General features: G+C 70.4%; 3 protein-coding genes across 13 annotated transcripts; 1 reads left to right on the top strand and 2 right to left on the bottom strand.

Annotated features, from left to right (window-relative positions):
• Nucleotides 1-68: 68 nt before the first annotated feature.
• Nucleotides 69-10,536, bottom strand: MBD6 (methyl-CpG binding domain protein 6). 6 transcript variants are annotated; one of them, XM_075901772.2, is made up of 14 exons: nucleotides 9,900-10,057; nucleotides 7,182-7,294; nucleotides 6,568-6,709; nucleotides 5,965-6,095; nucleotides 5,782-5,884; nucleotides 5,475-5,646; nucleotides 3,762-5,039; nucleotides 3,041-3,642; nucleotides 2,362-2,539; nucleotides 2,075-2,253; nucleotides 1,390-1,935; nucleotides 1,166-1,218; nucleotides 996-1,071; nucleotides 69-902 (listed from the first exon to the last, which is right to left on the bottom strand). In XM_075901772.2, the coding sequence occupies exons 4-14, from the start codon at nucleotides 6,069-6,071 to the stop codon at nucleotides 828-830; spliced, it is 3,369 nt and encodes a 1,122-aa protein (XP_075757887.2). In that variant the 5' UTR covers nucleotides 6,072-6,095; nucleotides 6,568-6,709; nucleotides 7,182-7,294; nucleotides 9,900-10,057; the 3' UTR covers nucleotides 69-827. The 6 variants fall into 6 exon arrangements, with proteins under 6 accessions (XP_075757887.2, XP_075757888.2, XP_075757885.2 ...); XM_075901773.2 differs by lacking the exons at nucleotides 7,182-7,294; nucleotides 9,900-10,057 and adding an exon at nucleotides 10,405-10,536; XM_075901770.2 differs by lacking the exon at nucleotides 7,182-7,294.
• Nucleotides 10,537-10,572: 36 nt separating this feature from the next.
• DDIT3 (DNA damage inducible transcript 3) lies at nucleotides 10,573-14,707 on the top strand. Of its 2 annotated transcripts, none has more exons than XM_075901788.2 (4): nucleotides 10,573-10,709; nucleotides 12,867-12,914; nucleotides 13,292-13,442; nucleotides 13,517-14,707. In XM_075901788.2, exons 3-4 carry the CDS (start codon nucleotides 13,314-13,316, stop codon nucleotides 13,964-13,966), a joined length of 579 nt encoding a protein of 192 aa, XP_075757903.2. In that variant the 5' UTR covers nucleotides 10,573-10,709; nucleotides 12,867-12,914; nucleotides 13,292-13,313; the 3' UTR covers nucleotides 13,967-14,707. The 2 variants fall into 2 exon arrangements, with proteins under 2 accessions (XP_075757903.2, XP_075757902.2); XM_075901787.2 differs by having other exon boundaries at nucleotides 13,288-13,442.
• Nucleotides 14,261-27,534, bottom strand: MARS1 (methionyl-tRNA synthetase 1). 5 transcript variants are annotated; one of them, XM_075901775.2, is made up of 22 exons: nucleotides 27,312-27,534; nucleotides 25,479-25,569; nucleotides 24,560-24,638; nucleotides 24,293-24,418; nucleotides 23,694-23,769; nucleotides 23,405-23,577; nucleotides 22,815-22,927; nucleotides 22,485-22,601; nucleotides 21,495-21,698; nucleotides 20,970-21,171; nucleotides 20,759-20,833; nucleotides 20,457-20,627; nucleotides 20,081-20,176; nucleotides 19,640-19,757; nucleotides 19,091-19,304; nucleotides 18,832-18,963; nucleotides 16,115-16,219; nucleotides 15,648-15,831; nucleotides 15,487-15,558; nucleotides 15,193-15,219; nucleotides 14,815-14,931; nucleotides 14,261-14,595 (listed from the first exon to the last, which is right to left on the bottom strand). In XM_075901775.2, the coding sequence occupies exons 1-22, from the start codon at nucleotides 27,517-27,519 to the stop codon at nucleotides 14,443-14,445; spliced, it is 2,853 nt and encodes a 950-aa protein (XP_075757890.2). In that variant the 5' UTR covers nucleotides 27,520-27,534; the 3' UTR covers nucleotides 14,261-14,442. The 5 variants fall into 5 exon arrangements, with proteins under 5 accessions (XP_075757890.2, XP_075757892.2, XP_075757891.2 ...); XM_075901777.2 differs by having other exon boundaries at nucleotides 27,251-27,421; XM_075901776.2 differs by lacking the exon at nucleotides 15,193-15,219.
• Nucleotides 27,535-27,629: the final 95 nt, after the last annotated feature.

Raw genomic sequence — 27,629 nt, 5'->3', positions numbered from 1 at the left:
CTGCGCCCTTCTGTGCGGGGGGGGAAGGCCGGGGGGGGCGGGGGCAGCCCAGCACTTGCCACACGGGCCAGGATTTAAATACACATTTTAATAATCGATACAAAACACCCCACGTCCCGCGAGAGCCGGCGCCGCGCGGCCCCAGCCGTTAAGTTAAGTTGCTCCCCTAGAAAAGCGCCGAGTCGCCGGTTCCACGGTTGAGACAAACCCCGCGGAAGCGTCGATGAAAGCAAGGCCGCCGTCGGTGAGGGGGGCAGGGCCCAGCCCCCGCCCCGCCGGGCGCTGCCCCCCGCTTTGCATAATGCACACCAGCCGCCGGGGGCAGGGCGCGTAGTGTGGGTGGCTGGGTGGGGCTGGCGGCGCGGCTGGGCCCCGCCAGCCACCGGACCTGAGTGTTTTCAGAGGAATTAAAAACAAGGGAAAATGAGGCTGGGGCGTAGCCCCCGTGCCCAGCACCTGCCCCGGGCTGCGGTTATTGCTCTGTACCATGCCCCCTGCGCCGGGCGGTGGGCGAGACGCGCCCAAAGCGAACCCCTGAGGCGGTCGGGCCCTGCTGCGATGCCCGCAGGGCTGAGGTAGGGGAGGAGCCCCCCAGCCTGGCGCGCCCTGGCACCTCGCGGCGGGGCAGCGGGGCTGCGAAGTGCTTTGGCGAGACCCGACACGGGGCCCCCAGGAAACGCACTAAGTGCCCATTGCCAGCAACGGCACCGCCGGCCGGGCTGGGCCCCCGAGCTGGCCCCACTGTCCAAGTGCCTGCTGGGGCCAGTGCCCGTTGGCGGGTTGCTGGGTGCGTCGGTCGGCCTCCCGCTGGCACCTCTGGGCCACCGCTACGTCACCAGCTTTGGGCGGCGGTTCTTGGCGGGGCGGCCAGGCCGGGGGCGCCGCCCAGGGGCTCCGGCCTCCTGCAGGGGAGAGAAGGCAGGCTGCTGCTGAGCCAGGCTGTGGGGCAAGGGGCCCCACCAGGCCCTCGGCACAGACAGGCAGGTGGTACTTACAGTGGGGACGGAGCCTGGCTCGGCGCTTGGGCCCCTTGCTCGCGGCGTCTCCAGGCGGGTGCTGGGCCGGGGGGTGCTGCAAAGACAGAACACGTCAGGGCCATGGCCTCCTGTGTCCCACCCTGCTCAGAAGGGCTGGGGGGGCAGGTCCCCCTGCCCCTCACACTCACCTGCCCTTCCTCCTCCGGCCCCGGCGGGACGGGCGCAGCTTCCCAGGGTTCCCCTGCAAGGCCAAGAGCAAGGCTGGGTCAGCCATGGTGCTGGTGGCCCCACAGGACAGCTGAGCCCTAGGGAAGGGGGCGGGGTGAAAGCTGGCTCCACCCCCTGCCCTGGGGACGGGCTCTGCAGCGCCCCCTGCAGGCCACCTGAGCCAGGGATGGTGCCCGTTCCGTACCTTCAGCTCCTCTGCTTTGCCAGGGGCTGGCGGGCTGCCTGTGCCCAGCGCCGCGAGCTCACCATTGCACCTCCAGGCTGGGTGGGGCGGGTGCCCCGAGGGCGTTGCTGGCTCCCCCGCCTGCCCATTGAAGTGTCGCCTGCTTCCCCAGGCCCCACGGCCCCGGCCGGCCCCACGGCGGCCGCTCTTGGTTCTGCGGGCCCCCCCGCACGGGGGGATGTTACCGTTCAGCCCCTCTCCGCCGCGCCGCGCCCGTTTCAGGGCTGTCCTGGAGTAGGGGGCTCCAGTGTCCGGCTGCCCCGCGAGGGAGGCGAAACCCGGCTGGCCCGGCCCGGCCGGCTCCAGGGGGCCTGTGGCCAGGCAGTCCATTGCCCTGGGCACGGAGGGGGAGTCTAAGGCACTTGGCAGGGCAGCGGGGGCAGCGTCCGTGCAGAAGGGGGCGAAGGGGGCCGGCGGCTCCGGGTCCGGGACGCTGGGCGGGTTCGGGGAGGGGCCTTCGCTCGGTGCCGTCGCCAGCTTCTCGGGGAGGCCGAACCCAGGGCTGAGCTGCCAGGGAGGAAAGGGAAGGGCTGTGAGGGGGGCAAGGCTCCCACGTGCACCGCCCTCCCCCCACCGCTGACAGCTGGCTGGGAAACTGCTGTTTGCATATGCAAATTCAATCCAAAATCGTTCCCAAAAGCCTTACCAGAGGGCCCCTCCCCCCGCTCACCTGCAGGAGGCAGGCCAGGGGGCTGGAGTTGCCAAGCAGGCCCTGGAAGGGCTGGAGGCCCAGAGGCGCTGGCAGGGCAGGAGGCAGCAATTGTGGCTGGCTCTGGAGCAGGGGGCTCCCAGCAGCCCCCAGGGGGCTCAGCGCCGACAGGTCTCCTGGGGGAGAGAGAGTCAGTGGGGTGGGTGGGCCCTGCGCCCGTGGGCCGGGCTGCGGTGCCTCAGGGATCATCCCGCCCCCCGCCCGGCGAGAGGGGCGCCACTCACCCAGCAGCGCGGCGCTCAGCAGCGGGCTGGCCAGCGGGGGCAGCAGCGGGTGGAGCCGGCCGCAGGAGCTGGGGGGCGCCGGGGCGCTGCTGAAGGCAGCAGCGGGCTCGGGGGCCTCAGTAGTTGTGGGTGTTGTGCTGGTCGAGGTAGGTGCCATGGGGGAGCTGGCAACGCCAGGCTAGGAGGACAGAAGGTAGCATCAGGCCCTAGAGCGGGGGGGGGGACCCCCCTAGCTGTAGAGCCACAGTGGCCTGCCCCCCCCCCCGAGACAGAGCAGGGAGGGGAGGACCCCCCAGCTGTAAAGCCACAGTGGCCTGCCCCCCCCCCCCCCCCCCGAGACAGAGCAGGGAGGGGAGGACCCCCCAGCTGTAGAGCCACAGTGGCCTGCCCCCCCCCCGAGACAGAGCAGGGAGGGGGGACCCCCCAGCTGTAAAGCCACAGTGGCCTGCCCTCCCCCAGACAGAGCAGGGAGGGGGGGACCCCCCAGCTGTAAAGCCACAGTGGCCTGCCCCCCCCCCGAGACAGAGCAGGGAGGGGAGGACACCCCAGCTGTAGCCACAGTGGCCTGCCTCCCCCCAGACAGAGCAGGGAGGGGGACGCTCCCCTGCTGGCTGCTGAGCCCTTTGCTCTGGATAGGCCCAGAGAAGCAGCCCTCCCGGGCGCCCCGGCCCAGCCTTACCTGGGCGTCGGAGGCTGCCAGGCCAGCTGCCAGCAGAGCCGAGTTTAAAGCTACGACGGCGGGCGAGGCGGACAGCGCCGGGAAGAGCAGAGGCTGCAGGGGCCTGTCCGCGAGGGCCGCAAAGGGCTCCGGCGCCTTGTCCCCCTGGCAGGGCGGGTCGGGCAAGGGCAGCAGGGCGGGGAGGAGGCCGCCAGGCTGTTGCAGCAGGTCCAGGCTGGGCAGGCCGAGGCCACCCAGGGGCAGCAGGGGCGAGTGGGGCTGGCTCTGGAGCAGAGAGGCCATGAGCAGGGTCTGCAGCACCTGCCCCTCGGGCTCGCCCGGCAGGCCCAGGGCCGGGAGCGACACCTCGCTCTGCCCTGGGCAGCCCAGCAGGTGCGGCTGGCTCAGGGCCAGGGAGAACGGCAAGGAGCCCAGGAAGCTGCCCTGGAGGCCGGGGGGCAGGGAGCCGAGGAAGGGCAGCTCCTGCTCCTGCTCCAGGAAGGGGAAGGACTCTGGGCCCGGGGGCAGCGGCCCCCCCAGAGCTCCGCTGCTGCCCTCCCCGGTGCCGCTGCTGGGGCCGGAGGCCGAGGCTGCTTTGGTGGCGGCTGGCGAGACGGTGGCACCTGCGAAGAACAGCTGGGTCAGAGGGGACAGGTGGGGGCACGTGCCTCAGCTTCCCCCTCCCCCGGAGCCCCCCCTCCCACCCGGCTAGTGGCCAGGCCAGGGAGCAGCCGGTTCCTACCTGTGCTGGCGCTGGGGGCAGCAGCTTTTGGCGGAGGGGGGTTCCCTGAGGCTGGCTCGGAGGAGGCGGAGGCCAGCTGGCTGAAGAGGCTGAGGAGCTGGCTGTTGAAGTCCTGGCAGGCGGGCGGGAGGCTGGGGAGACTGTCGCTCAGGGGCAGCGGAGGCAGCGGGGGCAGGCCCGGGGCTTGGGCACCCAGCAGGCTCAGCAGAGACGACAGCGGCTGGCTGGGGGCCAGGGGGCTGCCTTTGGCCTCCGCGGGCGGGGGGACGGCCTGCTCCCTGGGCCGGGCCCTGCGGGCTGGCGCCGGCTCCGGCCTGGCCTGGCCCGGCTGCGAGTCCTTGAGCAGGCGCAGCACGGTGGGCGAGCGGCGCTGGCGCCGGGGCGGCTTGGGCAGCGCCCGCCCGCCCACCACGGAGAGCAGCACGTTGGAGCCCCGCAGGTGCCCGGGTAAAGTGCTAGAGGGGGGCTCGTCGGCGCGCCGCTGGCTGGCCAGCTGGGCCTTGGCGGCCGCGCTCAGCAGGCTGCTGGCGGGGAAGGAGGGGGCGCCCGGCTGCTGCAGGAATTGGCTCAGGGGCAGGGCCAGGAAGCCGGGCGCCCCCTTGCCCTCGGGCATGGCTGCTAAGGGCACTGGTGGGTTACTGCTGCTTTGGTTGGCTAAGGCATTGTGGGGGGGGGCCTCCTCCCTGCAGGGGTGCCTGGGCACCAGAGGGGGCCCTGCAGGCTCCAAAGGGCTGGAGCGCTGGGGGGACAGCTCGGTGCTGCCCTCTGCTGGCGAGACGGAGGGCCTGCCAAGGGAGGCACCTGCAGGCAGGGGGCAGGCGCGGTTCCAGGCAGGGGCCCCCTCCGGGGGTGGCGTGGCAGGGACGGGAGGCTTCCCCAGCAGGCTGGAGGGCATCAGCTCGTCTGGCGGGGGGAAGGGGCCGAGGGGGAAGGGCCGGGGGGCCGTGTCCAGGGGCTCCAGGCCAAAGCTCTGCAGGGGGCAGGTGGGGTGCGCCGGGTAGGCCCCGCGGGGCGAGCTGCTGCAGGGCGCCCTGCCTGGGAAGATGTCCCCGAGGAGGGCGCTGTGGTGGCAGGGGAAGGACGGGGCCTGGCCAGGCCGGGTGCTGGCAGGGCGGGATCCAGGGCAGGCCAGGCAGGGCTCAGCTCGCATCTCGGTGGCCTGCTCCGCGGGCTGGGGTTTGCCGGGTCCCTCGGCCTCCGGGCCTGGCGCTCTGCCCAAGGGGCCTGGCTGCTGGCAGCTGGCGGCATCCGAGTGGCACATCTGGCTCAGCCCAGCTCCTGCAACAAACCCCAGGGGTCTCGGTGTGGAGGTAGGCCCGGCCGGGTCCCCCCACCCTGCCCTGGCAGCTCACGGGCTGGGGGAGGCTGGAGCTACGCTGGCCCAGCCGCCCCGGAGCCTCCTTCCCCAGCAGTGGGCCCTGTGGGGAGAGAGCAGGGCCTGCCGGAGGGTTTGGGGGTAGGGAGCCCGGCCTCAGGTTCTGGGAGAGGCGGGGACCTGTCCCAGGGAGGGGAAAGCCCAGGGCGAGGACGGATTGGCACAAGGAGAGCCTGGGCAGGGAGAAGGATGGGCCACAAGGGAGCCCAGGCGGGCCGGGGGGGGCGATGGGCCCCGAGGGAGCCCAGGCGGGCCGGAGGGGGGGGGGCGATGGGCCCCGAGGGAGCCCAGGCGTCCGGGGGCGGGAGGGGGGGGGGGGGGGGCGCGCGGGCCGTTACCTGGGCCCAGGCGGGCCAGGCCCAGGGGCGTGGTGCTCTCCATGCTGCGATACAGGGTGGCCATGGCGACTGTTTTCCGGCGGTGGTTGCACAACTTGGTCATGTCCTGGTCACCTCGGGCCCCGGCCCCTCCCCGTGGCACCACCACGGCCGCCGGGTCAAAGTTGAAAACCTGCCAGGGGAAGAAGAGCGTCACAGCCACACCGAGCCCTGGGGTTGACCCCCATTGCTCCGCCCCCACCCCCATTGCTCCACCCCCACCCCCCATTGCTCCACCCCCACCCCCCATTGCTCCACCCCCCCGTACCTTGTGCAGGTTGAGCGGACACTCGAGCCCGCACTTGCAGGTCCCGTCCGTCAGGAGGTAGGCGCGGGTCTGCTCCAGCGAGCCGAGGCTTGTGCCACTAGGACTGAGAGAGGCGGGGGTCAGGGCCAGCTGGGGGCCCGCCAGGGCTGGGGGGGCCACGGGGCCACTGCAGGGGAGCCCTACCTGATGTAGCGCACGGTGCCCTCCTCCACCTGCCGCTGCCAGCCCACGGGCACGGCCACCGGGCCCCCACCTGGATCTCCGCCAGCGGGGTCATCGCCGCCATTCATTGTGCCCCCGCCGTGCTGAGACACCTGCCAAAGGGCTGGGTTAGCGGAGGCGGGCAGGCAGAGATGGCAGCAAGGGGAGGGGCGTCCTGGGGGCATGGGGGGCTGGGAGGAAGGGGTTCTGGAATACAGCTGCCCAAAGGCTCGTAGGACCAGAAACCAGACAGTCTGAGCAAGCAGAGGGATCTGTTCCAGGGACACCTTGGGGGCTGCAGGGTGGGGGTGAGGGGCACCAGCAGGGCTAGGAGAGCCCAGGCCTGGGCTGGCAGGGGCTACGGGGTGGGAGTGAGGGGCACTGGCGGGGGGGCCTCAGGGCTGGGACACTAGGGGCTGTGGGTCGGGAGCAAGGGGCAAGGGAAGCCTGCATGTTCTCGGCCTTGCACTTCTGCAGACACAAGGGCCCTGTAGTGCTCCCGCCTTAATCCCAGGCGGTGGCTGACCTACTAACCGCTGCCAGCTCCTTTAATCCCCGCCAGAGCACGGGGGGGGGGGGTCCTACCTGCTCATGGTGGCGAACATGCTGGCGTTACACGCACACACGCTGCCCTCCTGCACTCATGGCCGGGCACCCTCGCCCGGGAAGCACCGGCAGCGTCGCCGTCTGCAGCCGTGCGCTCGCGGCAGCCGATGCTAGCCCACGTCTGGGAGAGAGGGGAGGGAGGCCACGCCTCAGTGGGAATAGCCGGAGAGACCGGCTCCTCCCTGCCAGGGTCTGAGCACGCCTGGTCCCTGGGCACAGGGTGGGCGCTGAGCCCTGGGCACGGGGACCGGCGCTACCCCCCGCTACAGGGGGGTGCAGAAAGGAGAAGGGGTTGGTCGTAAGGCGCACAGGGAGCCAGAGCTGGGAGAGAACCCCGGATCCTGGCTCCAGCCCCACTGGTCCACCCTGGGTGAGCTAAAGAGGCGCCCAGGTCAAAGCAGGGGCCCTGTCTCCTTCCCCTCTCATGTGGCCTCAGGGAGCCGCCCTGGTGCGCTGGGATCCCAGCACCCGCCTCCCGGGGACTCCAGCTCAGCAGCGTTTCTGCTGGGAAATGCACCAGAAGGCACCGAAAGTGGCTCCCACCGGGCGCCGGCCAAGTCTGGCCAGGCAGCTGCAGGCGAGGCGGGGTTTACCCCAGGCTTGCGACGGGGCCGGATCCTCCTGGGACTCCAAATCCGACCCGAGGGGAAGTTGGAAGCCAGGACGCGCCTGCGGCTCTCCCTGCCCAAACGCCGAGGTGAGGGGCCTGCAATGGGAGGACAGCTGCGCCGTTGGGAGTCGGCACAGCCGAACAGACACGGCACGTGCCCGACGGGGGCCAGCAGCTGGACAGGGCCCCCGCGGCGCTGCCACCCATCCCAGCAAACAGAGCCAGCAGCAGGGTCCTGGAAGCCCAATGCTGACCCACAGGACCAAGACATGGGCAGATTCACCTAACAATGCTTGGGGAGTGTTAAAACAGCTGCCACGTCCCACCCCAGAGGTGGCTGCATTTCAGTGTCAGGCCCAGGGTCTCCAGTGCATAGACTGGGCAGTAGGGTTGAAGGAAGCAGCTGGACAGGGGCAGTGTCTAGGTTAGCACCCAACAAGGCCCAGGGAGGGGCACCAGACTCCAGTAACACCAATGCTAAATAACCAGAGCCCCCAAGCTCCTTGGCTGTGGTCCCCGGCTGCAGGACACCAAGCTCCTGGCCCACCCTGAGCCCCAGTCCAGCAGGTGTTCGTGCCATGTGGCAGGACCCTAGCTCACACCAAGCTCCGGCAGCGCCGCCCCGGCCTCGAGACGCCCCAAGACTCGGCAGCCCCCGCGCTAGGCACGGTGCGTGTGCACACACAGATGACACCCAGTTGCCGGGGAGTTTCCAATCTACCTAGGGGGCTGGAGAGAGGATGGGGCTGCGGGGAGCCCGGCTAAGGCAGTGGGGTCGTGGGTTCCTCCTCCCGTTTCGCAGGCAGAGAATGGGGGCGAGTGCTGGTCTGGCCAGGCAGGACAAAGCCAGGCCTGGCAGCCAGGAGCCGGGAGTCCCAGCAGCCAGCTTTGACCTGGGACCCCCACCCTGCCCTCGACAAGCAGGACGCGGTATGGAGCAGACTGTCCCGGTCACACTGGGCCCTTGGCCCCCCAGTCGGGCTGCCCTGGCCTGTAGCAGGCACTAGCACAGTCCCCAGCCAGTCACACCCAGCGCCCCCCCAAGCCCCGTGTGAGCCCCAGAGAGGGAGCTGCCCGGTGCTGTACCGGGAGTGGGACCCACAGGGCCAAGCGCCCCCCACTGCGGGGATGGGCCAAGTCCAGCGCCCCACAAGCCAAGCCCTGCCCTTTGGGGATGGGGGCCCCCCAGAGTGTGTCCCCAGCCCCACAGGGAGGGGGGGCCCAGCGCCCCACACCCCGGCCCGGCCCCACAGGGAGGGGGGGCCCAGCGCCCCACACCCCGGCCCGGCCCCACAGGGAGGGGGGGCCCAGCGCCCCACACCCCGGCCCGGCCTCACAGGGAGGGGGGGCCCAGCGCCCCACACCCCGGCCCGGCCCCACAGGGAGGGGGGGCCCAGCGCCCCACACCCCGGCTCGGCCCCACAGGGAGGGGGGACCCAGCGCCCCACACCCCGGCCCGGCCCCACAGGGAGGGGGGGCCCAGCGCCCCACACCCCGGCCCTGCCCCACAGGGAGGGGGGGCCCAGCGCCCCACACCCCGGCCAGGCCCCACAGGGAGGGGGGGCCCAGCGCCCCACACCCCGGCCCGGCCCCACAGGGAGGGGGGGCCCAGCGCCCCACACCCCGGCCCGGCCCCACAGGGAGGGGGGGCCCAGCGCCCCACACCCCGGCCCGGCCCCACAGGGAGGGGGGGCCCAGCGCCCCACACCCCGGCCCGGCCCCACAGGGAGGGGGGGCCCAGCGCCCCACACCCCGGCCCGGCCCCACAGGGAGGGGGGGCCCAGCGCCCCACACCCCGGCCCGGCCCCACAGGGAGGGGGACCCAGCGCCCCACACCCCGGCCCGGCCCCACTGGGAGGGGGGGCCCAGCGCCCCACACCCCGGCCCGGCCCCACTGGGAGGGGGGGCCCAGCGCCCCACACCCCGGCCCTGCCCCACTGGGAGGGGGGGCCCAGCGCCCCGCACCCCGGCCCGGCCCCACAGGGAGGGGGGGCCCAGCGCCCCGCACCCCGGCCCGGCCCCACAGGGAGGGGGGGCCCAGCGCCCCACACCCCGGCCCTGCCCCACAGGGAGGGGGGCCCAGCGCCCCACACCCCGGCCCGGCCCCACAGGGAGGGGGGCCCAGCGCCCCACACCCCGGCCCGGCCCCACAGGGAGGGGGGCCCAGCGCCCCACACCCCGGCCCTGCCCCACAGGGAGGGGGGACCCAGCGCCCCACACCCCGGCCCTGCCCCACAGGGAGGGGGGGCCCAGCGCCCCACACCCCGGCCCTGCCCCACAGGGAGGGGGGACCCAGCGCCCCACACCCCGGCCCGGCCCCACAGGGAGGGGGGGCCCAGCGCCCCACACCCCGGCCCTGCCCCACAGGGAGGGGGGACCCAGCGCCCCACACCCCGGCTCGGCCCCACAGGGAGGGGGGGCCCAGCGCCCCACACCCCGGCCCTGCCCCACAGGGAGGGGGGCCCAGCGCCCCACACCCCGGCCCTGCCCCACAGGGAGGGGGGACCCAGCGCCCCACACCCCGGCCCTGCCCCACAGGGAGGGGGGGCCCAGCGCCCCACACCCCGGCCCTGCCCCACAGGGAGGGGGGACCCAGCGCCCCACACCCCGGCCCGGCCCCACAGGGAGGGGGGACCCAGCGCCCCACACCCCGGCCCGGCCCCACAGGGGGGGGGGCCCAGCGCCCCGCCCCCGGCCCTACCTGGGCTCATGCTGCGGCGCCGGGCGGGGGTCTCGCGCCCCTCTCGCCTCCCCCCAGCCAGGGCCAGGAAGGGGCGGGGCAGCGCGGGGCGCTTCCTCCCGCGCCTGCGCACTGGGGGCCAGGGGCAGCCCTGGGGATTCCGTTCCCAGCATGCCCCGCGCCCCAGGGCCGAGCGGGGCCGTCCCGGCATGCACCGGGCTCCGGGCAACCCGGCCGGGGGGTCGGGCCGGGATCGGGCCCGGCCCTGTGTGGGGGGGGGGGCAATGGCGCATCTGCACGGGGGGGGGCCCGCTCCGAGGGGGGGCGGGGCGCGCTCCGGGTTTACCCAGGGGCGGGGCTGGCCGTGGGGGGGTCTTTGGGGCGGGCCCTGAGCGGGGGGGTCCGGCCTTTGCCCGGGGCCTGGCCCTTTAAGGGGCTGGCGGGTGAGGCGTGACGTCACGCGGCTCGCTGAGCGCGCGCCCGGGCCCCCGTTGCCAGACGTTGCATCACCCGCCGCGTGACTCACCCTTTTAAGACTCGTGACCCAGCGGGAGCCACTTCCGGGTGCGTCGCGGCGGGCGCGCGCGGCGTCCCCGCCAGGGGGCGGGCTCCGCCCAGGCCGATTGGCCGGCAGCAGACCCGCGTCATCACGGGGGCGCCGCCGATTGGCCCGGGCTGGTGCAAGGGTTGCGTCATGCGGGCTCCTTAAAGGGCGCGCGGCGGCCGAGGCGGCGGTTCCGGACCGGTGGCAGCAGGGAGAAGATGCGGGCGAGGATGAGCGGGAGGCAACGCGGGAGCCGAGTCCAGGGGGAGCAGGGGCCGCGCAGGAAGGTGCGCGAGGGTGGGGGGCGGGGCTTGGGGGGGCACTGTGCCAGCTGGGGGATGGGGAAGAGAACGGGGGGGGGTTCTGTGCCAGCTGGGGGATGGGGAAGAGAACGGGGGGGGGGTTCTGTGCCAGCTGGCGGGGGGGGAAGAGAACGGGGGGGGGGGGGGTTCTGTGCCAGCTGGCGGGGGGGGGGGAAGAGAACGGGGGGGTTCTGTGCCAGCTGCCGGGGGGGGGGGGGAAGAGAACGGGGGGGGGTTCTGTGCCAGCTGCCGGGGGGGGGGGGGAAGAGAACGGGGGGGGTTCTGTGCCAGCTGGCGGGGGGGGGAGAGAACGGGGGGGTGTTCTGTGCTAGCTGGCGGGGTGAAGAACGGGGGGGTTCTGTGCCAGCTGGCGGGGGGGGGGGAAGAATGGGGGGGGTTCTGTGCCAGCTGGCAGGGGATGCCTGGTCCTGTCCCAGTGAGGGGTGGGAGCGAACGGCCTAAGCCAGGACTCCCCAGTTCTGTTCCTAGCTCTCCTCTTGCAGATCCGCCCTGCCCCACGTGGGTTGACATCCAGGGAGCTGCCAGCTCCTGGCCTGAGGCATTGATACATCTGCCGGGAATGAGGGCTGTAAGCCATGAGTCCACTCTCTGATAAGCATATGCTTGTCAGATAGTAGACTAGTGACTCCAGTACTCTCTCTCCCCCCCCCCCCCCTTTGCTACTTCAGAGTGGCAGGAGCCAGTGATGCGGGGAGCTGGCTTAAAAGCTGGTCATCCCCTCCCCAGCATCATCTCCACAGCAGGGGGGGAAGGCTGAAGCATGGAGGGACCAGGTGCTAATCCTGCAGTGGCTCGTCAGTTGTTCCCTCCCCTCCCCTGCCGCCAATCGACTAGTCAATTAGTGGATTAAACACAGTTCAACATCCCTAGTGGGAACCCCACCCCAGTAGCACTTGGAGGCCAGGCTGAGGTTACCTAGGGCAGGCAGTGGGCCCATGGAGTAACGGCTGGGCAGAGCAGGAGATCTGTGGCTGCTTACCTTGAAATGCTGTAAAGGGCTTCGGCCAGTGTTTCTCCATGGATCCACTCAGCTGCCAACAGGCCACTCGGGTCTGTTTATTTTCCAGCGCTGCAGCCATGGTAGCTCCCATTGGTTGTGGTTCCCCATTTGATGCCAAGGGAAGCAGTGTGGCCTAGGCCGCTACTTCCTGCAGCTCCCTTTGATGCAAATGGCAAACCACAGCCAATGGGAGCCACCAGGCTCTGTAGCTGCAGCGCCGGTAAATAAATAAACCTGAGCTGCCTGTTGGCAGCTTAGAGTGGATCCAGGTCACACTTGGAGAAACTGGCTTGGGAGGATCCAGCTTGCTTCCCCTAGCTCTGAGACACCAGGTTTCTCTACGCAGACCATTAATCCTTGGGGACCGTGGCAGCTGCTCCAGGAGCCAGGCCCCGCAGTGGTTCTGGGGCCCCAACTCAGCTGTTGTCTTGCATCAGTTGCCCCAGAAGTACAGTGTGGAACGGCTGATGAAAGCCCGTGGAGTTTCTCTGCGGGTTTCCTAGGAAGCTTGGTTCTGCATTGCTCCTTTAACTGGCCAGAGGGCCCCGCAGGGGGGACACTGGAAGGAGATGAGGGGGGTGTCTTGTCATGCAAGCAATCCAGCTGGAAAGCATTAAGCATTGGGGGCATGTAGCTTTTGAGGTGCCCCTGCTTCATATAGCTTCTCTGCCCAGGCTTCCAGTCCGGCTTGCCCTGAGGCCAGAGCTGATCTAGGACCAAGAGAATCTACCGCGTAGCTTTCGCTGCCAGCAGAAATGCCTGTGGCGTCTGCACTTCCAGCTCTGGGGAGGAGATCCTGGCTCTGCCCCAGCAGTGGGATGGGAGCAGCCAGCTGGGAGAGGGCCTCAGCTGGGTGCGGCAGGGTTGGCTCTTCACTTGGAACTTCCTGTAACTTCAGAGGCTAAAAATGACTGGAGGCGGGAGCAGCAGTTCCTTGAGGGGATGGGTCCTGGGGACACACTGAGCTGGAGAGCAGGCAGCAATCTCACTCCCTCCTCCCCCCATGGGGGGCAGTTCTGGGGTGTCACACTCTGCCCCTGCTCATGCTGCCTGGTTCTGGCTCTAGGGGGGTTGGCTAACCCACTGCCTTCCCTGAGTCCACCTTTGCTTTCCCCCCACAGTATTCTAGAAGGAAGTGCGTCTTCATACATCACCACACGTGAGAGCAGGTAAGACCAGGCCCCTTGCCACTGCATGTGGGGATGGGACCCAGCCAGGATGGGTGCCTGGCCAGAGACAGTCCCCTCCCCACAGCTCCCTCTCCAGGGAAGGGGAGCTTCCCCACTGGCCTGGACAGCCCGCTCTTAGCCTGGCTGCACTATACGCTGGCAGGCTAGATGGGATGCCTGGGAGGCAGCCCTCCCCAGGGTCATGTGCCCTTGCCTGACCACAGCTGGCCCCACCTAGCATGACTGGGGGGGTGGTATCAGCCCTCAAAGCTGCTGGGGTGGCCCCTCAGCTCTTCCCACAGCAGCTGGCTTAGTTCTTGCTGGGCTGCTGCAGGGAGCCTCCTGCTAAGGGGGTTTCTCCCTCTTTTGCCAGGGAGACTTTCTGGCCCAGACGTGACCATGGCAGCGGAGCCCGTGTCCGCCTCCCTGCCCAGCTGGGAGCTGGAGGCCTGGTACGAGGACCTGCAGGAGGTGCTGTCCTCAGATGAGCATGGGGGGCCAGGCCTGCCCCCTGGGGGAGTGGAACAGGTGAGCGAGGGGGCAAGCAGGGCCCACTAGCCCAGCTTGCCCCTTAGCTTCACTGACACAGCCGCTCTCCACAGAAGGACCTTGCCACACTTGATGCCACAGCTCTGCTCTGGGGCCTGGATCCCCCCGGTCCCCTGGTGGAGCCAACGGAGGATGTTCCTGGGAGCTGCGAGTTGGAGAGCAGCTTGACGGCAGAGCTGCTGGAGCTCCTGAGCGGAACAGCCGAGGGGCTGGCTGGGGTCCCCGAGTCTCCAGCCACAGACTCCAGCCACAGCTCTCCGGCTCAGACCTGCACGGAGGACGAGGAGGGGGCGGGCCCGGCCTGGCCGGCGAAGAGGAAGAGGAGCAGCCAGCCCCAGGGGCAGGGCAGGAAGCGGAGCCGGGAAGAGCAGAGCGAGAGGAGGGTGACGGAGCTGCTGGCCGAGAACGAGCGGCTCAAGCAGGAGATCGAGCGGCTGAGTGTGGAGGTGGAGGCCACGCGGGCAGCGCTGATCGAGCGCATGGTGAACCTGCGGAAGGCGTAGGGCTGAACCCAGCCACAGGGGCGACGAGGCCCCGGTGCTGACTGAGCCGGGCCGCTTGCCGAGAGCCAGTGGCTGCCCTGGCCAGACTGAGGGACGGGCCTTGGCTCTATGCCCACTGGTGCTGCAGGTGCAGAGCGGACTCAGGACATGGACCATGGAGCTCCCTGGCCTGGTTGTGCCAGGAGGGTGCTTGGGGCAAGCAGACCCGGCCCGTGCTCTGCCCTGGCCACTGGGATACCCGGGCACATGACAATGGGGGGGGGCAGCTCGTGTTGCCATGGGCCTTACAGCGTGTCTGTCAAACCCTTTATTGTACAGCACATCCCCTATTACACCCTGTACAGCTGAGCGGCTCCTTCTGTGGCGGGGGGGGGGGGCTGCTCCAGGCTATTTCTTCCAGGGGTGGGAGGGGGCAGGTGCATATCTGGGGCAGGGAGAGACCCAGCACTGGCGGCCACTGCAATGAGGCGCTCCAGCTATTTCTTCTTCTTCCCCTTGGCCGCAAGGGGCTCCGGGGTCTTCCCCTCCGCCAGCGCCAGCTGCTGCTTCAGCTCCAGCAGCCTGGCCACTGCAGCGTCGATCTGCCCCTTCTCCTGCTTGCTGGCCTTCAGCTGGCGCACGTGGGCCCCCTGGGCAGAGGGGGCAGCTGTTAGCGGCGTGCACAGCGGGGAAGGGTAAGGGGGGAGCTGTGGGGGCCAGAGCAGCTCCCCACCTGCCATGGACAGCCTAGGGCTGCACCACCCAGAGCCTGAACCAGGCTGCTTGGCTCATCCCAAGCTTGGGGGGGTTCCCCTCCCTGCAGCCAGGAGGAAGGGGGAAGATACCCAGAACCAGCAGGTGCCACTCACCTGTTTGGCCACCTCCTCAGCCAGCTCCTTGGCCTTCTGGGGGTCCCCTGCCAGCCCAGCGCCTTCCCCCGCTCCAGGGGGTGTCTGGTTGGCTGCAGCCACCCGGGCGGCATGGGCCTGTGGAGGGGGAAGGGAAGCCTGAGTCCCAGTGCAGCATAACAGGCTCTGGCCCAGGGAGGGGAGGAGGGAGAGCTTGGCCTGGCATAGTGCCCAGGGGGAGGAGAAATAAGGGCAGTGCCCTCACAGCAGCTGGGCCCCCAGCACCTGCTCCAAGGGCCTGGCCCTTGCCCTGGTGGAGGGGAGGAAAGGCAGGCGCAGGGCCACCGCTCATAACCCCCACCAAGCCCCCCGCATGCCCCCAAGCTGGGCCACCATTACCTTCCGCTGTACAGGGGCCTCTTCAGGCTGGGAAAGGAGAGAGGAGAGCAGGTGAGGACAGAGCAAGAGAGCAAAGCATGCGGCTGGGCAAGGCACGCGAGGGGGGCCCAGCGACTCCCTGCTGGCCAGGGCCCCTCCCTCCGGGCATGGCGCTCACTGCACCCTTGTTCCACCTCTGCTCGCCCAGGCAGGCAGCAGGGGAGCTCCGCAGCACCCCTCCAGGAGGGGCAGGGCCTCCCCCGGGGCAATGACACGCTGTAGAAGCCGGCCCCTGCCATGATCCCCCTGCCTCACCTGCCCTCCACCAAAGCGCTTCTTCAGGGCTTCGATCTGCTCGTTTTCCAGCTTCTGGAACAGGGGGCTCACCTGGCAGACAAGGGGGAGACATTAATGGCCTGTCTCATATCTCTCTCCCCCTCCCCCCCCAGAGCCAAGCCCTCCCCCGCTGTGCATACTGTGCCGATCTGGTGCCCTGGGGGCAGGAGGCAGAGGAAGGCGTCCGGGAGCACGCTGTAGGCCTGCGGCATGCAGAGCTGGCGCTGGATGGTGGCGCTGACGCTGGGCATGTACGGCTGCAGCATGACCGAGATGAGGGAGGCGATGTTGATGGCCACGCCCGTCACTGTGCCCGCCCGAACCCTGGAAAACGGGGCGGCCGCATCAGAACTGGGGACAGCAGCCTGGCACCCAGCCACAAAACCCCACAGGCCAGCCAGGGGCAGGGTGGGAGAGTAGGGGCTGTGGGTCAGGACCGAGCCGTAGCACGGGGCAGGCAGGTGAATTTGGCCCATCCAGCCCAGCAGGGGGACAAGCCCCAATGGACTGGAGACTGCTGGTCCTAGGACGGAGTCCCACAGACGAGGGGAGGGGGGGAATGCCCGCCCGCCCCCCCGGCTAAGCCAGGCAGCACTGTGCCCCTTACCTGTCAGCATCGTCGCCCTTGATCCGTTTCCAGGGCTCGTTAACCTGGATGTACTGGTTGCCGTAGCGAGAGATGCTGAGGATGCAGCGCAGGGCGTCCCGGATCCTGCAGCAAGAAGGAGACTCAGCCGACCTGCACAGCGCCGGCCCCCCAGCCTGGGTTCACCCCACGGCTGCCCGCACAGCGCCGGCCCCCCAGCCTGGGTTCACCCCACGGCTGCCCGCACAGCGCCGGCCCCCCAGCCCGGGTTCACCCCACGGCTACCCGCACAGCGCCGGCCCCCCAGCCCGGGTTCACCCCACGGCTACCCGCACAGCGCCGGCCCCCCAGCCCGGGTTCACCCCACGGCTACCCGCACAGCGCCGGCCCCCCAGCCCGGGTTCACGCCACGGCTACCCGCACAGCGCAGGCCCCCCAGCCTGGGTTCACCCCACGGCTACCTGCACAGCGCCAGCCCCACAGCCTGGGTTCACCCCACGGCTACCCGCACAGCACCGGCCCCACAGCCTGGGTTCACCCCACGGCTACCCGCACAGCACCGGCCCCACAGCCTGGGTTCACCCCACGGCTACCCGCACAGCGCCGGCCCCACAGCCTGGGTTCACCCCACGGCTACCCGCACAGCGCCGGCCCCACAGCCTGGGTTCACCCCACGGCTACCCGCACAGCGCCGGCCCCACAGCCTGGGTTCACCCCATGGCTACCCGCACAGCGCCAGCCCCACAGCCTGGGTTCACCCCACGGCTACCCGCACAGCGCCGGCCCCGCAGCCTGGGTTCACCCCACGGCTACCCGCACAGCGCCGGCCCCGCAGCCTGGGTTCACCCCACGGCTACCCGCACAGCGCCGGCCCCGCAGCCTGGGTTCACCCCACGGCTACCCGCACAGCGCCGGCCCCGCAGCCTGGGTTCACCCCACGGCTACCCGCACAGCGCCGGCCCCCCAGCCTGGGTTCACCCCACGGCTACCCGCACAGCGCCGGCCCCGCAGCCTGGGTTCACCCCACGGCTACCCGCACAGCGCCGACCCCCCAGCCCGGGTTCACCCCACGGCTACCCGCACAGCGCCGACCCCCAGCCCGGGTTCACCCCATGGCTACCCGCACAGCGCCGGCCCCACAGCCCGGGTTCACCCCATGGCTACCCGCACAGCGCCGGCCCCGCAACCTGGGTTCACCCCACGGCTACCCGCACAGCGCCGGCCCCGCAACCTGGGTTCACCCCACGGCTACCCGCACAGCGCCGGCCCCGCAACCTGGGTTCACCCCACGGCTACCCGCACAGCGCCGGCCCCGCAACCTGGGTTCACCCCACGGCTACCCGCACAGCGCCGGCCCCGCAACCTGGGTTCACCCCACGGCTACCCGCACAGCGCCGGCCCCACAGCCCGGGTTCACCCCACGGCTACCCGCACAGCGCCGGCCCCACAGCCTGGGTTCACCCCATGGCTACCCGCACAGCGCCGGCCCCACAGCCTGGGTTCACCCCATGGCTACCCGCACAGCGCCGGCCCCCCCAGCCCGGGTTCACCCCACGGCTACCTGCACAGCACCGGCCCCCCAGCCCGGGTTCACCCCATGGCTACCCGCACAGCGCCGGCCCCGCAGCCTGGGTTCACCCCATGGCTGCCCGCACAGCGCCGGCCCCGCAGCCTGGGTTCACCCCATGGCTGCCCGCACAGCGCCGGCCCCCCAGCCCGGGTTCACCCCATGGCTACCCGCACAGCGCCGGCCCCGCAGCCTGGGTTCACCCCATGGCTACCCGCACAGCGCCGGCCCCGCAGCCTGGGTTCACCCCATGGCTACCCGCACAGCGCCGGCCCCCCAGCCTGGGTTCACCCCATGGCTACCCGCACAGCGCCGGCCCCCCAGCCTGGGTTCACCCCACGGCTACCCGCACAGCGCCGGCCCCGCAGCCTGGGTTCACCCCACGGCTACCCGCACAGCGCCGGCCCCACAGCCTGGGTTCACCCCACGGCTACCCGCACACGCCGGCCCCCCCAGCCTGGGTTCACCCCACGGCTACCTGCACACGCCGGCCCCCCCAGCCTGGGTTCACCCCACGGCTACCTGCACACGCCGGCCCCCCCAGCCTGGGTTCACCCCACGGCTACCCGCACAGCGCCGGCCCCACAGCCTGGGTTCACCCCACGGCTACCCGCACAGCGCCGGCCCCCCCAGCCCGGGTTCACCCCATGGCTACCTGCACAGCGCCGGCCCCGCAGCCCGGGTTCACCCCATGGCTACCTGCACAGCACCGGCCCCGCAGCCTGGGTTCACCCCATGGCTACCTGCACAGCGCCGGCCCCGCAGCCCGGGTTCACCCCATGGCTACCCGCACAGCGCCGGCCCCCCCAGCCCGGGTTCACCCCATGGCTACCTGCACAGCGCCGGCCCCCCAGCCTGGGTTCACCCCATGGCTACCTGCTCAAAGCCCAGACCAAGTTCCCCAACGCCCCACTGGCACTAAGTCAATCCTGGCCCTTGAGGGCCATTGGGGGGGTGGTTCCTTCCCAACCCCCCATTGTTAGACCCTGAGATCTGGGTGACACCTGCCCCCCACCACGCTGGGCTGGGGGGGAATCCCGCCCCCTCACTGGCCCTGGCTGTGCGAGACACCGTTGCCTCCTACTAGCCCCCAAGCCATGTCTTCCAGCACACGCCACTGGGGGACAGGCCCTCTGGACCCCTCCCCCCATCCAGGGCCCCCGGAACGCACCGGACCTTCTCCAGCAGCTGGTTGTACTGCCGCAGCTCCAGGGTGATGTGAGCCAGCAGCCGCTTGTCGTCCGCGCCCAGCTCCATGGAGGGGACACGCCCGGCAAAGAACTTACAGACGAACATGCCGGCCCTGGGCGGGAGAGACGAGCTCTGAGCAGCCTCCCTGGGCCTGCCCACCTCCCGCACCCCACAGGGCTGGCCCACGGCTTCCCTTCCACCCCCAGCTCTCTGCAGCCCAGCCCCGTGCCGCCGCGCACCTGTTGACAAAGTTGCCCAAGTTGTTGAGCAGCTCCGAGTTGTTCTTCAGCAGGAGGTCGTGCCAGGAGAAGGCGCTGTCCTGCCCCTCGGGGCGCAGGAAGAGCAGGTAGAAGCGCCAGATGTCGGCAGGGATCCCCGTGTCCTGGGCCATGTCCCCGAACACCCCCACGCCGCGGCTCTTGGAGAACTTCCCATCCTCGTAGTTCAGGTACTCTGGGGAAAGCCCGAGAGAATGGACTCAGCCTAGGCCCCAGCTCCGCGCCCGGGCCTGCCTGGCGCTGCCCCGAGTGCCCAGCACTGCTCCACAGCCTCTCCCTGCCCCTCAGCACCCACCTTGCTCCTGCCCTACAACCTCTCCCTGCCCGGCCAGCCCAGCACTGCTCCACAGCCTCCCCCAGCACCCACCTTGCTCCTGCCCAGCCTGCCCTACAACCTCTCCCTGCCCGCCCAGCCTGCCCTGCAACCTCTCCCTGCCCGCCCAACACTGCTCCCCAGCAGCCCTCCACCCTATGGCCCGTCTCTGGTCCTCCCCCCGCCCCCTGGCGCACCCGTGGCGATGAGGTGGTTGACCAGCGTGTAGTTCTCCTGGGTGCCGAGCAGCGTGCAGGGGAAGACGACGCTGTGGAAGGGGACGTTGTCCTTGGCCATGAAGTTGTAGAGCTGGACCTAGGAGGGAGGGGCCGTCTCACATTTGCGGCCAGCGTGGCCCCCGGTCCCCACTCGCCTGGAGCCGCGTGGCACTGTGGGCACTGCCCTGTCTCATTGGCACTCCAGGCTCCCAGTCTCAGGTGGGTTCCTGCATTAGCGCCCCCCCTCCCCCATATCACTGATACCGTCTCTGCCTCCTAGACCACTGCTCACCTGGGGCACGGCGGGAGGGGAAGGGCCAGGCCGCAGATCTGTGAGCAGACCCCAGGAGTCCCGAGTCCCACTCCCAGCCAGGGACAGAACCCAGCCCGACGGGGGGGCCAGGTTTGCCGGCACCTCACCTGCTCCGGGTTCTTCCACCATCTCTCCCACTGATCTGTGTAGCTGGCCGTGATGGACAGGTAGCCGATCGGGGCATCGAACCACACGTAGAACACCTGGGGGCACAGGGACGGCATCGCGGGGGTGAGTGGGGAGGGGCAGCGCAGCGGCGGCTCGCTCGGCTTTGGCCATGTCAGTCTGAAAACTGAGCCTGCTGCCTGGCCCGGGGCACCCCTGTGCCAAGGGAGTGCCGACAAGGGCGGGCAATTCCTTGAGACACCTGCCCAGCTCGCGCCACCCGCCGATGCGCCAGGGCGGATGCGCCCAGTGACACAGCGAGCAGCAGGGGGGCCCAGGCTAAGCTGCCTGCCCGCCCCAGGGCACGGCCCGGCTCACCTTGTCGCGGAAGCCGTCCAGCGGCACGGGGGTGCCCCACTGCAGGTCGCGGGTGATGCAGCGCGGCTTGAGGCCATCGCGGATCCAGGAGCGGGTGATGAAGCGGGCGTTGGCTGTCCAGTCGCCCGTGGCCCACGACTGCTCCAGCCACTTCTCCAGCCGCCCCTCCAGCTGCAGGGGGAGGAGAGTCAGGCCGTGCTGACCTGGTGCAGCCAGAACCCACTGCAGGGCAGGCTGGGGGGCGGGGGAGAGGCTCTCTCCTCCTGCTCCAGAGCCCTCCAAGCTCGGGCAGCTGCACTCACCTGGGGCAGGTCCAGGAAGAGGTGCTGCGAGGACTTCACCACCGGGGAGTCTCTGCACACTTTGCACTGAGGTTTCTGGGGGGAGAAGCACAAGGCCGGGGACTCAGGGTCGGCAGCGCGTGGGGCCAGGGCTCCGCCAACAGGTGCAAGGGAAGCGCTGCCCCCCTGGGTCCGGCTGGGCTCAGCGCCGCCCGCCGGGCCACGCCCGTACCTTCAGCTCCACCGCGTTGATGAGCTTGCCGCACTTGTCACACTGGTCGCCCCGGGCCTCCTCGTAGTTGCAGAAGGGGCAGGTGCCCTCCACGAAGCGGTCGGCCAGGAAGCGCTGGCAGCGCTCACAGCGCAGCTGCTCCACCGTGTCCCGCCGCAGGACGTCCTTCTCCAGCAGGCGCCGGAAGATGTCCTGAGCGATCCTGAGATGCCAGGGCAAGGGGAAGGAGAGCTAGGGACCCGCCGGCGGCCAGCCATCAGCTGGGCAGGGAGCCCTCGGGGCACGGGATCAGCTGCACATGCCCACAGAAGCCGCTTCCGGCCAGCCCAGCGCTTGGGATATCCACACCCAAAACCGACCCCCGTGTCCTGCAGGAGCCACAGCAGCCCCACGGGGAGCATCCCCTGCTCTCCCGCTGTGGCCAAGGCGGCTCTCCTCCCTGATACAGCCCCGTTCTCCCAACCCTCTGGGCTTTCCAGCCACAGGCCCTGCCCTGGGGACCCCCCGTGCCGGCGCCACACCTACGTGGTTTGGTGGGCCGTGGTGGTCCGGCCAAAATAGTCAAAGGAGATGTCAAACCACCGGTAGATCTGGGTGTGGACGGTGTTGTACTTGTCACAGATCTGCTGGGGCGTCAGCCCCTCCTCCAGGGCCTTGGTCTCCGTGGCAGTGCCGTACTCGTCCGTGCCGCACACGTACAGGGTGTTCCAGTTCCGCAGGCGGCAGTACCTGGCCGAAGGGGGAGCCTAAGGTCAGCAGTCCCTAAGCGCTGGTCCGCCACAAAGCGCGGGCTGTGGCAGCTGCCAGAGCTGAAGCCGGCAGTTCGCGGCCGCTCTGGACTGCGGTATATATTGTGGCAAACAGGGAACGTTTAATTTGCATATTTGTTATTTTGCATAATGAATATGCAAATAAAAGGATGCAGGCCCGCCCACAGTTTGTGAATGGGTTTGCGGAGCTGCGGTATAAAAAGGTTAGGATCCACTATCCCAGGAGATGGAGCCCCTGCCCTTTAGGCTGCCAAGGCCCGTGGGGCTTGAGAGCTGCGGCACTGGGCCCCGTGGGCAGTGAGGACCTGGGGGGCAGGCTGTGGGAAGCTTGGCGTGGGCCTCCAGGCTGCAGAATGAGAAGTCATCGCCCGCTGGGGCCAGCCCTGGCCCTCCTCCAGGGTAGGACACGGCAGCTCCAGCGGCGGGGTCTGGGGAGATCCTGCCCCCTTCCTCTGGAGGCCAGCGGTGCTGCGCTGGGGGCTGGCGGGGGCCTGGGGAGACCCTGCCCCCTTCCTCTGGAGGCCAGCGGAGCTGCGCTGGGGGCTGGCGGGGGCCTGGGGAGACCCTGCCCCCTTCCTCTGGAGGCCAGCGGTGCTGCGCTGGGGGCTGGCGGGGGCCTGGGGAGACCCTGCCCCCTTCCTCTGGAGGCCAGCGGTGCTGCGCTGGGGGCTGGCGGGGGCCTGGGGAGACCCTGCCCCCTTCCTCTGGAGGCCAGTGGTGCTGCGCTGGGGGCTGGCCGCCGTACCTGGCGAAGACGTCAGCGCTGAGGACGCAGCCGATGATGTTCCCCAGATGGGGCACGTTGTTGACGTAGGGCAAGGCACTGGTGATCAGGACGTTCCTTCTGCCCTCCACCGGCAGCCTGGGGAGAGATGCGCCGTGAGCGAGCCAGGGGCGGCGGGGTTCCACAGAACAAAGGGGGAGGGGGCCTGGCTCGCGAGCCAGTGGGGCTGGGGGCGCTGCCCAGGGAGGGGGCCCCTCCATCGCGCCCCTGGCTGGACCCTGTTTGCTGAAAAGGTAACTGAGCCTCCCCTCCCCCACCCCGGCTCCCTTCTCCTCGCCCCACAGGACTCACACGGGGGGTGACGGCTGCCAGCGTTCGGGCAGGGCCGCCGGGCCTCGGGCCCAGGCCTCCGCAGCACCAGTGATTTCCTCCTCTGACAACGAGCGCTCGGCCAGCTCCTCCTCCTAGGGCGGGGCCCAGGTGAGTGGGGCGGGGCAGCAGCTGGCTCGGGCGCTGCCAGCTGGAGCCCCGCTCGCCGACCTGCGGCTGAAGAGACCCTGCTGGTGCCATCGGGGAACAAGGGCCCGGCTCGGTCGGGGCGGGAGTGTCCTGTGCCTGAGAGTGGCCGGGCTCCGAGCTTTCCTCCCGCCGCGCGGCCCCGCACACCCGCCGTTCGCCTCGCTCTTCTCGGAGGCGGCCCCGTTCGGCTGCCCTGGGCTTTATGACACGTGCTCGGGGCTATGGCTCAGCGGGGTGGGGGTCGCTGGTGGCGTTTCTCTGAGCAGCCGGGGTACAGCCCCTGGGGCCAGTGGCAGCCTGATGCCCTCGGCTGGCTCGGTGAGCCACCTGCCTGGCAGGAAGTGGCGACCTGGCTCTGGGCCCCACGCCAGCCAGTGGCCGGGCGGGGGGGTGGATGTGTCGGAGGGACAGGACTACAGTACCTCTGGCTCGTTAGTTGCTGGCTTCTCCCTGTGCAGGCTGGGCACCGGCTGTTTCTGCAGATAGGCCTTGAACTCCTGGGCTCCCTTGGGCGTGAGCACAGACTCCACGGCGCTTCGGCAGGGCTCCAGGAAGCTCATGGTCTGGAACCAGCCCCTCAGAGCCTGCAGTTCGTCTTTGGCAGAGGAGAAGAGCGTCAGCACCAAGAGGCCAAGACCAGCATCACCCCGCGGGGACGCAGGCGGCCCATCCCGACGGGCCCCAGCACACAGCCCCCGAGGCAGCTCTTACCCAGCTGGCAGACTTCGTCCCGCAACACAGGGAACAGGGTAGCCCACAGGACAATGTCAGCCAGCGACTCGGCCTCCTGGAGGGGAGCAGACAGCACGAGATCGGATGCTGGGGGCGAGGGTCTCACCGCTCAGAAAGGGGGCAGCCCCGGCTGCCTTTGCCCACCCGTTTATTACAGGAGAGCGGCCCGCAGAGACGGTAGGTCCCCGCCTGTGTTCCCTGTAAGCTGAGCGCTTGGGCAGCCGCCCAGGAGAGATTCGGGTGCTGCCCAGCTGCCAGCACGTGCCGGCAGTGCACATCTGCACATGCCCCGGTGCACATCACATTTATTCCGCACGTGGATGGAAAAAAAGAGAGGAACGCTGGTCCCCGCAGCTGCTAGGATTGCATGCTGGGACTTGTCTCCCGGGGCAAGCTCAACTTATCAGCGACAGAAGCTACAAGCTGCTTCCTTCCCGCCCCGGCCAGCTGCCCGCACAGCCATGCGGGGCCAAGTCAGAGCTCCCCTGGGCTAACGATTTCCCTGAGTTCAAAAGCCAGGACTCCTGGGCTCTGCTCCCAACCCAGCCATGCCCCCGCCGGCACCGAGCGTTACTCACCCCGGCGAGGTAGGGAGCAGCCTTGCCGGTCAAGCGTTGATCTATGTAGCTGAGGGTTTTCCCTAGGACCTCTCCTCCTTTCTTTCCTTGCACCACGTGGCGATAGAGGGCCGTGGAGACGGCCGGCTAAGGACACGGAGACACAGGTTAGGCAGGCCGGAGCAGCGCCCAGGAGAGCCCGTGGGTCGGAGCGGCGCGGGCTCCCCCTTAGCGACACGCCACAGTGCTGCCGCCAAATGCCAAGTGGTCGTTTTCCGGGTGACCCACCTGCAGCTCCGTTGCCTCCCATTCGAGCCACTGATTGGTGAGGTCGCTTGGCTCCTTTCCCGCCAGGAGGAAGAAGTACCTGGGGACAGGAAGGAAGGGGAGCGCTGAACCCGCCTCTGAGGAAGAGTTCAAGGGACTTTGCAGCTCGGGGAACTCCAGAGTCTTGGGGCAGCCTGCACCCCAAATCCTTCATCCCCAGCTGCACTCCAGAGCCTGCACCCCCAGTCCCTGCACTCCAACTCTCTGCCCTAGCTCTGAGCCCTGCATCCCAGACCCCACCCCAAATCTGCACCCCCAGCCAGAGCCCTCCCACCCTCTGCCCCAGTCCTGAGCTCCCTCCAACATTTTGAACCCACCTCGCCACAAGAATTTTGTTATGTGCACCAATATGCAGGCCATGTGTGCTGGTGCGCATAACAAAATTCATTCCACACACACGTGGGAAAAGTCAGAGGGAACATTGGCCCCCCACACTCCCTCAAGGTGGGTCACGAACTCATCTTGCTCCTGCACCTTGCGCCCCACCCAGCTCCAGAGGCCGCGTATCCAGGAGCCCCAGAGAGGAAGAGGCAGATACCATGCATGCATAAACATACCCCACCCAGGCTGTCCTGGCTCCTGGAAAAGCCCCTGGTGCCCAGATCCCACGCCAGAGCCCACTCTCCCAGCTGTCACCTCACCTCCCTCCCAGGGCCCCCAAAACTGCAGGAAACAGCTCAACGAAATCGGGGGGCTGCTAAGCACGGGATCCTGGGGCGGGACCGACACTGGGCACTGATTGCCCAAGAACTGGGCAGCAAGAGGTGAGTTCCTCATTCCATGGCAGCAGGAACTGGGCAGCGGGTTGGAGGTGCCCGTTTGCAGGAGCTGCCTTGGCCCAGCAAGGCCTCCAGCCCAGAAACCAGGCGGGGACACTTACTGGCAGATGGCATTCGGGGAGAAGAGGAAAGTGCCGCTGTCCAGGTGCAGGGCTGGCACCCGCGGGTGGGTGAGGAAAGGGACCACGTGACCTGCAGAGGGGAAAGCATGTGGCATTAGGGCTCTAGGGAAGATCCAGACCTAGGGACAGGGGAGGCCTGGGGCGCACAAGCCCTGCAGGAGCTGAGGCACCACGGAGCTGAGGCATCACGTGGAGGAGGGGGCCCGGGGAGGGGGGCTCTGGGGGGTCACGTGGAGGAGGGGGCCCGGGGGAGGGGGAGGCCCGGGGGGCACGTGGAGGAGGGGGCCCGGGGGAGGGAGGCGCTGGGGGTCACGTGAGGACGGGGCCCGGGGAGGGGGGCGCTGGGGGGTCACGTGGAGGAGGGGGCCCGGGGAGGGGGGCGCTGGGGGTCACGTGGAGGAGGGGGCCCGGGGAGGGGGGGCGCTGGGGGGTCACGTGGAGGAGGGGCCCGGGGAGGGGGGCGCTGGGGTCACGTGGAGGAGGGGGCCCGGGGAGGGGGGCGCTGGGGTCACGTGGAAGAGGGGCCCGGGGAGGGGGGGGCGCTGGGGTCACGTGGAAGAGGGGCCCGGGGAGGGGGGGCGCTGGGGTCACGTGGAAGAGGGGCCCGGGGAGGGGGGGCGCTGGGGTCACCTGGAAGAGGGGCCCGGGGAGGGGGGGGCGCTGGGGTCACGTGGAGGAGGGGCCCGGGGAGGGGGGGGCGCTGGGGTCACGTGGAGGAGGGGCCCGGGGAGGGGGGCGCTGGGGTCACGCGGAGGAGGGGCCCGGGGAGGGGGGCGCTGGGGTCACGTGGAGGAGGGGCCCGGGGAGGGGGGGCGCTGGGGTCACGTGGAGGAGGGGCCCGGGGAGGGGGGGCGCTGGGGTCACGTGGAAGAGGGGCCCGGGGAGGGGGGGCGCTGGGGTCACGTGGAAGAGGGGCCCGGGGAGGGGGGGGCGCTGGGGTCACCTGGAAGAGGGGCCCGGGGAGGGGGGGGCGCTGGGGTCACGTGGAAGAGGGGCCCGGGGAGGGGGGGGCGCTGGGGTCACGTGGAAGAGGGGCCCGGGGAGGGGGGGGCGCTGGGGTCACGCGGAAGAGGGGCCCGGGGAGGGGGGGGCGCTGGGGTCACGCGGAAGAGGGGCCCGGGGAGGGGGGGGCGCTGGGGTCACGCGGAAGAGGGGCCCGGGGAGGGGGGGGCGCTGGGGTCACGCGGAAGAGGGGCCCGGGGAGGGGGGCGCTGGGGTCACGCGGAGGAGGGGCCCGGGGAGGGGGGCGCTGGGGTCACGCGGAGGAGGGGCCCGGGGAGGGGGGCGCTGGGGTCACGTGGAGGAGGGGCCCGGGGAGGGGGGCGCTGGGGTCACGTGGAGGAGGGGCCCGGGGAGGGGGGGCGCTGGGGTCACGTGGAGGAGGGGCCCGGGGAGGGGGGGCGCTGGGGTCACGTGGAAGAGGGGCCCGGGGAGGGGGGGCGCTGGGGTCACGTGGAAGAGGGGCCCGGGGAGGGGGGGCGCTGGGGTCACCTGGAAGAGGGGCCCGGGGAGGGGGGGGCGCTGGGGTCACCTGGAAGAGGGGCCCGGGGAGGGGGGGGCGCTGGGGTCACCTGGAAGAGGGGCCCGGGGAGGGGGGGGCGCTGGGGTCACGTGGAAGAGGGGCCCGGGGAGGGGGGGGCGCTGGGGTCACGTGGAGGAGGGGCCGGGGAGGGGGGCGCTGGGGTCACGCGGAGGAGGGGCCGGGGAGGGGGGCGCTGGGGGAGGGGCTCGGGGTGGCCCCGCCCACTCACCGCCCGGGGGGACCCGCTCCAGCCGCACGCGGGCCCCGCTGGCCCCGGCCGCCGCCAGCACCTTGAGGCCCTGGGCGCTGCCCTCGCTCAGGTAGAGCCGCATCGCGCCGCTGATGCAACGGGCCGAGCCGGGCCGCGCGGGGGCGCCTGGGGCCTGTAGTCCCGCCCGCCGGACTGCGAGCCCCGCCATGCACCGCGGCAGCCGGAAGTGGCGTGAACGGAAGTGGGGGCTGGCCGTGCCCGAGGGGGGAGGTTACTATGGTGACCATGGGAGTGGCGGCCGGGCCGGCCGTGGTTGCTATGGTTACCGTAGCATGGGCCGCTCCCCCCCATTCATCTCATCCCCTCCCCCTTATACGTTCCCAAATGGCCACGTGTC

This window comes from Pelodiscus sinensis, chromosome 31 (genome assembly GCF_052426305.1).
Source record: "Pelodiscus sinensis isolate ZL-2025 chromosome 31, ASM5242630v1, whole genome shotgun sequence".
NCBI lineage: Eukaryota > Metazoa > Chordata > Testudines > Trionychidae > Pelodiscus > Pelodiscus sinensis.
The sequence above is the reverse complement of the archived record's forward strand: the minus strand, read 5'-3'. Positions and strand labels throughout refer to the sequence as shown.